This window comes from Cryptomeria japonica, chromosome 2 (genome assembly GCF_030272615.1).
Source record: "Cryptomeria japonica chromosome 2, Sugi_1.0, whole genome shotgun sequence".
Lineage (NCBI taxonomy): Eukaryota > Viridiplantae > Streptophyta > Pinopsida > Cupressales > Cupressaceae > Cryptomeria > Cryptomeria japonica.
This window is the reverse complement of record NC_081406.1, coordinates 407,941,636-407,953,828: the sequence shown is the minus strand read 5'-3', so window position 1 is coordinate 407,953,828 and position 12,193 is coordinate 407,941,636. Positions and strand designations below refer to the sequence as shown.

General features: G+C 35.8%; 1 protein-coding gene across 1 annotated transcript in view; it reads left to right on the top strand.

Moving 5' to 3' along the window:
- LOC131861136 (uncharacterized) overlaps nt 1-10,753 on the top strand; it is a 30,280-nt gene extending 19,527 nt beyond the window's left edge. Inside the window, exon 2 of the mRNA XM_059214920.1 lies at nt 10,334-10,753. Within this exon, the coding sequence (XP_059070903.1) occupies nt 10,334-10,753 (420 nt within the window). The remainder of the gene's footprint in view (nt 1-10,333) is intronic.
- Nucleotides 10,754-12,193: the final 1,440 nt, after the last annotated feature.

Here is a 12,193-nt window from a genome sequence, read left to right as displayed (position 1 = left end):
AGAAGATACATACTATTATTGAACCATACTTGAGTGATTGTTTTATGTCCTTAATTCGGGCCATGTTCACTAGGAATTGACTTCTTAACATCTCACAAATATTGTATGTTGCATCCTCTTCGATGATTCGGTAAGCTACATGGATAGCACTACTCAAAACACTATTCATGCGGCACTCTATAAGCTATTACTGCAAATGAAAACCTCACTTTTGCATCCTCAATATGAGTGACTATCATTTCTCTCTTGTCATATCAGGATTGAGTCAATCGAGTGACCTCACCAGATGATATTGTCCTTAGGGTTAGTGCTTCACCTGTTTCATTGATGCTTGTTACTCTTTGGATCACATCCTTTGTGATTTTGATTGGTGCTTCAGCTTCCAACCATAGAAACTGGTCATGCACTCTACTTAGCACATACCTAATCCAATCGACATGGAATTGGTTAGGAATATCAACAGCATACGAAAAACCCTTGGTCTTTAGATACATATGTTATTCCTTCAATAGACCATTGTCACAAAACCCTTTGAATTCATCTTGAATGAATTTGTCTCCAAGATCTTCAATATTGTAGTGGATAAAGGAATAGATATCTTAAACTAGTAACACACTAGATGGCACAATTGATAGGGCACTGATTATATCGATCTCTCTGGCCTTCATAGAATGCATCTTGAATTTGGGTTGTGGTTCCTTAACTACCTCAACCAACACAAGAGTCGACACAGAAGCTGACATGATGAATTTGAACAAAATTTACATATTGACTTCTTCTACCATTTCTGCTAGGTCTTCTGATCACCGAAACTTCATGGCTTGATTTCCAAACTCTCTTTGCACAAAATGCACTTGACATATTTATAAAACCTTTGGTTGCACTAGGAGCTCAAAAGTGCACAAATGAAAGCAAGATAGACAAAATGAGCTTTCATTTCCTTATTCATTTGTTAAGTTGTACCATCTCAAATGGTAATAACTTAAAGTTTACCGGTGTCACTTCCTTGTTGATAACAATACAACCTTTAACACCTATACTATTAACAATTCACTGATGAAGAGTTACAAACAATATGTCAAATTTTCTACATATAAGTAATGCAAATAAGAGTTACCTCACTTTGGTTACAGGGAGTCAACCATGATTTTTCAATAAGTGCTCCCCCTGAGCATCGATTTGCTTAGTTTGAAGAAGAACTGTCATCACCAGTGGATGATGAATTAATTTTAGAATGCTTCTCTTCTTATTTTCTTTCTTCCTTCGTAGTCCACATCCTTTTCATTTCATTCTTCACCTCTTCAACTATCTTCTTTCCTTTCAAATCATTTGGCCCTTTCTTCTTGACAAACTGGTTCCTATCTTCAGACCGGTTGTAGGATCGGTTCCGGCACTCTCTAGCCAAATTACGGATCTTATGGTAGTTGAAACATGTCATACTAGTTGTCTTCCATGGTCCTACATTGTTTCTCTGACCCATTCTCATCCTGCAATTCGCTGTAACATGGCCAAATTTGCCACAAGTAGAACAGGTGGCATTGAGATGATTAATCTTCTTATTAGGGATAACTGGTTTAGATGGAGATCTTGATGCATTTGTCTTGGACATGCATTCTTCAGCTCTATGTCCATATTTATTGCATCTAAAGAAATATCCATTAAAGTTTCTTCTACTAGACATGCTACTTGATCAAGGTCTACACTCATAAGTAGTGTGTCCATACTTGTGACAGTTATAGCAATAACCATCACAGGTGAATAGCTTCTTGTGACTGACTGGTTGATTTCTATAGACATCAGACTTATGACCCAGTTTACCACAATAATTGCAAGAGGATTTAGAAAACTTCATTCCTTTCATTCCTGATTTGTTCTTTTTATCATCCTTCATCCTCTTGGGATTAGATGATTCTCCCTTTTCCATTGGACCTATACCGAAGTAACCAAGACTAGTTTTCTACTTTATTCTCCTCTAATCTTTTAATTGTTTATCTATCTTCTCAGAGATTTCATTAAATTTTCTCAACTTTTCATTTCTCTCATCTATAGCTTTCAACTCATTTTTGAGTTGTTTAATCTCCTTCATCGTCTTCTCATTTTCCTTTGTTTTGCCATGGAGATGCTCATACATAACTATATTCTCTTGAGTAAGAATTCAAATTTCTTCATCCTTTTCAATGATGATTGCATCATTCTCTCTTAGGGATTCTTCAGCAAGCCTTTTGGCTCTTTCAGCTTTTGACAATGCTTCATCTGCATTTCTATTTTTTTCTTCTACTATCCTGTTGGCTTCTAGTATTTCAGTCATTATCAGGGCCTGACTTTCATGCTTTCTTTTTAGATTTGTGATTTCTTCAAGCAGCTTCTTGTTCTTTTCCATCAGTTCTAAGACTACCTCTTCTTCTTCTTTAGATCCACTCTAATCAGAGAGTTTATCTATGATATCCTGACTCTCATTAAGTTGTAGAGCGAGTTCCTTCCTTTTAGCAAGTGATTTTTTCAGTCTCTCCTTTAGTTGAGCAATCATCTCATTAGCTTCATCAAGCTTCTTCTGATACCGGTATTCCTCCATGATCTTTTCCTCAAGCTGTTACACTTTTTCTTTAACTGGTGACTGAGAGGGAGATGAATCAATCAAAACAATTTATATAGAATTAAAACTTTCAAGCTAACCGGTCTGCAACTACCATTTTCAAATTAACTTAAATAATTGCATTAATCATGAAGACAAGAACATTGAAGGAAATATATTTGCATGCATCAAATAAACATCACATAAACACCAACAATTATATGTGGAAACCCTTAGTTAGCGGGATAAAACCATAATGGGGATAACCCACAATCTCTTTTACTACAATGATAAAGAGTGCCCTGTTAAGAGTTTACAATCCTGTTCCTTCTCAGAACATCACCCTATTAAAGATGACTGGTATCTTGTTAAGAATACCTTGGAATATGTTAGGATTCACCTTGCAAAAGGATTTTACACTTCCTCTATGGAGTGACCCTCTTAGGAGATTTTACAAATAGAACTGGTTAAGGTTCAGCCTGTTAAGGGATTTAATCTGCTACAATTATTAGAGAGAAGCAAATCATTGATTTGATGATGACACTTTTCTATCGTATGGATCCTTTTTGTATCAGCTTCACTCTCTACTTGGTGATGGCTTCACCGATTCATGAGGAACCCTTCTTCACTTCGCTTGTTCTTTTCCTTTCTCTAATTTTCAACCTCAATCCACTTACAACTCCATCGACACTTTAAAATCAAGATGAAAAACATGTATATAGCTGTCTTCAATCTTGGCACGAACTTTCCCTCAAAAATACAAACTCAAAAAATCATTTTATGTGCCAATCTGTTTGTTCCTCAAATCTTGCCAATTATATTAGTGGGACTAATCGTTCATGCCACAAATCTCGCCGGTTCTCTAGCAAGAACTCCGACTTCAACTGGATCTTTCTAAATTTGTCAGATCTACATGTTAGCAAGTCAAACATGTTGATGACTACGCGTACTTGTCCTTTTCATTTCAATGTTGTGATCTACTGCCGGTTGTTTTCTTTATATCGGCGAACTTGCTTTACTCAACTCAACTACTAGTTGCTTCTTGTAAACTGGTCTCTACTCACCGGTGGAAGTCTTTAGTCCCCTATTTCTTACCAATCCACTATAACCCTTTTCCGATTGGTTATGATGACATTAGAACCAGTATTGCCATCAATGACAACTTCTTAAGTACCTCAAACTTCATCATGTCCACCATTATGCCAACACTTAGAACATCATATTGTATTATCCATCTATCCATTTACTTTCCATACAACTATAGTAAATCCTTAACACATTTGTATAACTTAGTCACTTAGCATACTCTTTAGATTCTTTTAGAAACTATCAAATCAAATGCTCCCAATATCCATTCTTTCATTCATCATAAAAGCATCATAATTTGTATAACCATTCTCTTCTATAGGACTAGATTATTCTTTCAACTTTCATTTCATATTTCTAAGATAACTATCTCATTTACCTAAGTAACATAATCCATTTCATCTAGATAACTTCCTTTTCTTAAACAAGATCTATAACAACAACTACTATTCTTCCAGCTTAATTTCTATAAGATTATACATACAACCTCATCTTAAAATTTCAATACAACACAAATGCATACACACTAACTTTTTCTTATCCACATAGAACTGATAATCTAACATTACACAATGAATATCCAATACTTAATGAATGTACCACAAAAACTTCACCTAGCTATTGCATCATCCCTTTCTCAATTACATCAACATCTATATGAAGATACATAACATAAGGGTACATAATCTCTTTTAAAAATACAAAGCATCATGATCCAATGTTTCTTTTTCCAAGTGCATATAAATTAGCTCCAAAGAATATTCACATGAGGAATAATTCAAGAATCCAATCAATGTATGCTAACATCCAAGAAGAGGAATATAGAAGAAGGCATCAAACCACCCGACCATGTGGAACCAATAGGAACCACCCCCCGTGCTAGGAGATGACATAAGGTTCCAATTCACACTCAAGACCTGAGTTGACACCTAACAACCATAGGATACAACATGACACCATAAGACTCCAACATAAGACTACAACATCAAAATGCATCACATGGCTAAATCAAGAAATCAACCTCTAGAGGCACAATTGATAAATCAAGGCATATGGATAATGGAAACATGTAGGGAAAGAGTGTCAGTCATCACATGCTATCCTCACAAAATAAGGGGCCAAGCCTCACCTTGATCGACATGTGGAACCATTTCAACCTTGGAGCCATTCAAGGGAGATAGGTTTATTGCTCCAACGGTCTTCCCAAGATCATCCTGAGCGTGCACACTTCTAGGGATATGAGGTGAGGCCACAAAACAAATTATTATCTTGTTTAGTGAATTCCTAAATACCCAAACCCACTAATCAATTATTAAGGTTATCACTTGCAATTATAAGAAAAGTCTTCATGTGGTTCCATCAAGTCTAGACCCCCTCCTAGAGGCCTAATTCTCAAGACCTTGGTCCACATATGCAAGAGGCCACTCTCCCTACCATGGAACAAAACAATAGAGTAGCACATAACAAGTACATCACAATAACAACATGAAACTCATAAATGAAAGCATTCAAAAGTCATTACAAATCTGTTACAAACTGAATCATAAAGGATAGCAATAAACATGTAAACAAATATCATATAACAAGAATCATGCCATAAGCTCAAAGCATCATAATGCAACAATAAAGAGAGCCTAAAGAGTGATACAAACACATAAATAGGAAAAGAATATGAATCCAATGATACCACATTGTTCTCAACAACGAGGCACAATGTAACCTCTCGTCGGAGCTGCATATACTCATCCTCAATAGCAAGGGAAGCATACATATTGTTGGAGAAACATTCCATACCCCAACAGAAAAGTGCAAAAATACTTGTTGGAGCCCAAATAGGATTAAAATGCATCAAAAAGGAATAGCACAGTGCCCAAAATAATCACAAAAGACAGTACAGAGCCTCTAGAGTCCAAAACCATCAATAAAAGTCAACCAAAAAGTCAAAACCCTAACCAAAAGTGTGTTGATACTATTTTGGTGCTTTTTTCTTACTCTAGCACCATTGAATCCCAGAGTGGTGCTATTACACTCTATTTTAGGGCTTTGGTACCTGGGTTGCAACTTTTAAAAAATGGGAAAAAGAAGCAATAGATCTTGCCTAGATTCAAGCAGGGGCTCAATCAGGGTCTAAAACCAACCCAGAACACATAAAAAATCAACATAAAAGAAGAATAAGGAATACACAAGCCCAATAAAGTCATATATCCAAGAATTTGATTTCAATCGGTGAATACTTGCATAAGAAAGTGTCGCAGAGACAACCATATCAAACCAAAACACAACGAAAGATCACTAGACAATAAGAGGTCCTGAAATAGGATTCAAAAGGTAAATACAAGCCTCTACAAATAAAAAACCATCATATAGAACATTCACAGGAAGAAAATAGCCAAAAATTCACATATCAAAACACCCATTTCCTTCACTGCACAAAATCAAAATTCCAAATTCAAATGCAATCTTTTCTAATTTATTTGTTTTCAATCAAAACAATAATAAATAACTGAAATCACTCCCAAAAATTTACCCAAAACAATCTTTTAGCAGACACAAAGAAAACAACTCTTTTCAATGATCAAAATGCAAAAATGGAAAATATCTCCAACCTGGAAGTAAAGTGATGGTAATGCAATCACAGAAGAGCAAAAAAACAAACTAAAAAGCTTTCAATAATCCAATCCAACCAAACAATTCTCACTCCAAGCAATTTGAAAATCTAAAACTCACAGAAAGATATCCAGAAGCACACACCACAAAAATGCTCACCAAGCCAATAAATAAGATCTCATTCAAAACTAAAGAAGAATATCAGCCAATCAAAATATTCCAATAAAATATATTCTATACCAACCCCCCTTCCAAAAATCGAGGTAATAATATAAAATAATATTATTTACTTCCCCTCAAATCTCAACCAATAAAATAATAGGGTAGGTATAAACATAATGTTTAATTACTCAATTAGTAACAAGAGAATGTAATAATAATATAATAAACAATAATAATAAATTAAAGCCCAATAAAATAAATCAAAGGCATTATTAATAAATGTTACAATTAAATATAAACCATAAATAATATAAATAAATAAACAAACAATTAAATAATAATATCCTCACAATCACAACTCCCAAGAGGGCCAATCATAATAAGGGGTAGGTACATAAATAAATAAATAAATAAATAATCAAAATAATATTAATTAGAGCCTTTGGTGGTACGAGTTACGAATTATGGCTCGTGTGGCCTTATGGTTCCGTATCAGTTTTTTGATGAGATGGACTATCAGGCTTGTGGGATTTTATGATTGTTAGTGGTATGAGGTTGGAAAATAATGATGTATCTTTTTATTCTTTTATATATAATCAACTACTCTATGCATTTTGAATTGCTTGTTTCTTATGGTTTATTGTGTTTTCTTGATGGATGTTTATAGTGCCAATTACAAAATTTCACTGCCTATTAAGAATTGTGATTTTTAGGATACTCATGCCTTCAATGATGATAAGCTTGGTAGGTTGTTTAATTTACATTCTTAGGAGTTTTATTTTTCTATTCGTAAGGTGGTGGGCTGGAGGTGGCTGGTGGAAAATGCTAATGTTTTCCTTGTTGAAGTGGCTTCTCGGTTTGTTACTGTTTGTATGGATATGCTCATAGATGCTTCTTTGGTTTGAGCATTATTAGATGCATACTTACATTCCTCCTTTTATTATGCTCTTGATTTGGATCATTCTCTATCTTCTTATCATTTTGAACTTGGTGATTTTCCTTATGGTGGCTTTTTATCTCAACATCAATTATTATCTAATGGCTGACATTGTGAATTACTTTTGGTTTCTAATAACTATGATGATACTGTGCTTTCTCTTGAAGTCTTCTTGGATCATGTGTCGCCAGTTATCTTGGCTGCTGCTGTAAATGTTTTTTCAGGTTTACACTTTCTTCTTGAGTCTATGAATGGTGTTATGTCTCCTCCAAGCATGGTGGAACCTTTGCGGATGATTGCTCTAGTTGATCAAGTTTTCATTGATTCTCATTATGAGGTGATCTCACCTCCTCCAGATGTGGGTCCAAGCAACTACTTTCTTCATCCTTGATGGTTGCATGCTTGGCCTTTTTTGAGTTTTTTTGGAAAGTGAATTTTGTAATTGCCTTCCAAGCTTTAGATGGGTTGGGTTCTCATATTGTACTCGAGGTTGGCATATAAGAATTTTTGGATGGGTTGGGTATGGGTTGGAGGGTTGGAATCTCCTATTTTTCATGTAATTTTATATACTATATCCACCCAATAGTGGTCTTTTTATGAGCAAGACTGAAGGTTTTCTTTGCCTAGTTCTTTCCTACCGGTGCTCTTTGAACCAGGTTTGTAAAAAATTATTTATAATTATTACAATTAGTATTTTTCCACTTTTATTAAAAAATATAGCCCAACAATAAATAAATAAATAAACAATAAATAAGATAAATAAATAAATAAATAATAAAAAATAAATAAGATAATTAAATAGGTGGCTTTGTGTCTGGTAGGGAAACCTCGGAGGGTGCGATTGTAGCTCATGAGATTTTGTATTCCATTTCGCGACATAAGACTCTGGCTATGATTCTTAAACTTGACATGCTTAAAGCTTATGATCAGGTTAACTGGAAGTCTCTTGTTGTTGTTCTCAATCGTTTTGGGTTCGCTCATAGTTGAATTAAATGGGTCTTTTCTTGCATATCTTCTGCTCATTTTTCAGTTTTGATTAATGGCTCTCCTTCTGGATTTTTTTCTTCCTCTCGAGGGGTTAGGCAAGGGCATCCTCTTTTCCCTTTTTTGTTTATACTTTTGGCAAAGGCCTTAAGCAGGGCCATTTCTGATGCTAGATCAACTAGTCTGTGGAGTGGTATTAAAATTAATGGATATCCTTCTCTGCAATCCCATTTTTGTTTTGCAGATGATACTCTTCTATTTGGTTCTACCTCTTTGACAGAGGCCAGAGTTATCAAGAAGATTATTGCTGATTACTCTTCTTTTTCTGGGCAGAAAGTTAAAAATTTGAAATCAAAGGTTTTTTTCTAAATGTATCCCCTCTGGTTAAGAATAGGCTCACTGAATTTTGAGGTTTTCAAGTGGGTGCCTTCCCTTATAAGTACTTAGGCATTCCTTTTTTTGTTGGTTCGGATAACACTATTTTTGGGGATAAAGTGGTCCATGCGATATCTTCTAGAATTTCTTCCTGTAATCATAAATGGCTCACATTGGCTGGTAAAATTCTTTTGATTAAGTTAGTTCTCAATTCCATTCCTACTTACTTGATGTCTATTTTGAAAACTGCCCCCAAAGTTGTCCAGGACCTCAAGGTGTCTTTAAGATCCTTTCTTTGGAATGATAACATTGGGGGTTAAAAAAAGCTTCCCCTGTTAGCCTGGGATAAAGTTTGCCTTCCTAAGGAGCTGGGAGGTGCAGGTATCCAAGATTTAGTTTCCTAGAATAAAGCATTGGGGGCTAAACTTGTTTGGAAACTATACATGGATCCATTGAGTAAATGGGCTTCCATTATGTTTCCTAAGTATCTAAGGGGGGTACCTAGAGAAAGTATTTTCATAGCCTCATCTCTTCTGAAAGGATCAGCCTTTTAGAATTTTCTCGTTAGTTGTAGATCGATTATCCTTCTGCACCTTTCTTGGGTTATCCATAATCGAAAGAAGGCCCAGTTTTGGGATGAAGTTTGGAATGGTCATCCTGCATTATCTTCCATTCAAGATTGGTCACCTTTGTCTGATATTCTTTCCAGTCTTTGTGGGGTCTTTGTTACTGATTATGCTGATATTGATTCCTTGGGTCCTTACCCAGTATCTCAATGGAAGTCTATTACTTTTCTGCCCATCGATAATGATCTCAGAGTTGCTTTCAAGGTAGAGATTCAGAAAAGATCTCTTGTGTTTCATGATAAAGATGATATCTTGGTTTGGACTAAGAGTTCTTTAGGCTCTTATTCAGTAAAGGAGGGGTATAAGTCATTGTCCCAATCCTCTTCTTCCTCCCCTTGGCCTTCTCATCTTTTCTGGCATTTGACTTATCTTCCTAAAGTTGGGTTGTTTGCTTGTCTAATAGTTCAAGATAGAGTTCTCATTAGGATGAGACTGGATAGGCTTGGGATTACTGTGGTTTTCTCTTGTGTGTTTTATGGATATTGTATGGAATCCATGGATCATGTGTTCTTGCATTGTCTATTTTCTCTGGATTGTTGGTACTGGTTGTTTGGTATGCTTGGTTGGTCTTCTACCATTTGTCCTAATTTATTGTTGCATTTCATGGCTTGTCCTTTTCTATATTCATCCTCTTTTTATTCCTCTCTTTGGATAGTGGTTCCTTCTATTATCATTTGGAACATCTGGCTGGAGAGGAACTCTAGGATTTCTAAGCATAAATCAGTTTCATTAGAGGATGTACTTGACAAGATTTTGTCCTCCATTTCTGAGGTGGTGCTTTCTTACATTTACAAAAATTTGGAACATCTGAGGTCCTTTTCTCATTGGGATAATTGGGTAACCTAGAAATGGAGATCAGTTTGAGCCATTCCTTCCCATGGGGCTTTAATAGCTGGATTATCCTCACTTGCCAAACATAGGATGGCTAAATGGATGCCTTCCCCCTAATTCTCATTCAAATTGAATTTTTATGGGTCTGCTAAGGGTAATCCGGGGAAGTCAGGGATTGGGGTGGTCATCTTTGAACATAATTCTAAGATTGTTAAAGTTGTGGGTAAATCTATTGGTATTGGCTCTAACAATGTTGCTGAATTTCAGGCATTATCTTTTGGTCTTGATCTGGCCATTTCTTTGGACATTAAGGATATCATCATGGAAGGGGATTCAATGTTGGTCTTTCAGTTGGACTTTGCTAAGAAATGTGTTTCTTGGCATTTACAATACTTGTTAGAGCGTATTCTTGCACAGTTGAAACATTTTTATACCTTTACTATATCTCATTATTATAGGGAGATAAATGTTATTGCAGATTACTTGGCTAATAGGGCTATTGTTGAATGTGTTGAGTATTTAGAAGTTCCCCCTCGGGATATCCCTACTTCTTGCATTAGTATTCTTCTTTAAGTTTGGTTGGTCATGGTTTGTATCCTTCATCACACTCCTTGCTTGGTGTGGTTTTTCTTTCACGTATTACATCAGGGAGGGTGTTGTCTAGCCTTATGGAAACATTTTTGTTGATGACATACTTGGTAAGTATTTCCTCATGGAGCATGGAGGGTGTTGATGCTACATTCGCTTGGCCTATACCCTATCTATTGATTTGGCCAAGTTTCTGATATGGCTTACCATTGCTTGGTTGGTTGTGACGTGTTTAATTTTTTGTGGGATTGATGTCTCCTATTTCTCATGATATTATTCTTCTTTTTTGTCTTTCATTAGTGAGGTGGTAGCCTGAATATTAAGGCTCGAGATGCTCATTACTTGGGATCATTTACTTGTGATCATTACTTGGGTGCCTACTATTTTGAATGGTCATATTCTTATCATTACACCTTTTAGGTTGGCGATTTTGATTGGTAATCATGCCGAGGTAAGTTTTTGGTGGATGATTTGGTTATCATTACTTGGTTGTCTTCCTAGTTCATCATTCACTTGCATGATTGTGTAATGATGGTTTCTTTGAGATGGTAGAGTCTTCTCCGTTGATGATTTCCAATTTGGTAATTAGTGGGGGATGAGCTTTTGGGTGTCTTCATTTTCCAGCTTGGTTTTTTCTTTCATGACTATGATTATGTTGATCATGATATGCTCACTCCTCTTGTATGTTGCTTTATTTATCATAGTAAAGAATGTTGGTTACTACTTGTTCGGTGAGGCTTCGTGCTTGGTTTTGGTTATTTTCATGATGATACCTCTATTGGATTGGTTTATATCGGGGCTTTGCAGATGCTCTTCTCATGTTTTTCCTTCTGTGGTATCACTTCTTTTGTGTTAAGATGTTCTATTTTATTCGAAAGACTTTGGTTAGGTTTGGAGGATGGTGGTTGTCTTTGAGATCTGGGAACTTGTAGATAGTTTGGTATACGAGATGGTTTCTCATCTTGCTGCTCTTTTCTTGGTTGCTTTTGTGGGCTATTCTGTGGCTTGGCCTTATTTTGGTTCCAAGGTGTCTTCAGCATCCTCCCCTTCTCCTTCTTTGGATTATATTATGTTTGCTCATGATGTTCATCTTGGCAGGATCTCTTATAATAATTTCTCTTCTTGTTTTTGGTATCATACTAATCAGTGGATTGGAGAACTGTGCTTCATAGACAGGGGTGCCCCGGGTTCGAATCTTATTGATTGATCTTTTGGTTTTTTGGACGGATTATGTTCTTCCTGGTGTTTCACATTGACAGTTTCCTCTTGTATGCCTCTTTTGGTAGCTTCCTTTATATCTAATGAGGCTTGTTATGTAATTGGCAAGGGTTGTTTGGTGGATTGTGCCCATGGGCTTCTTGTAATGGGTAGATAGGCTTGTGTTATTTGAGAAATACTAAAGGGTTTTCTTACTGGTTCTTTTTC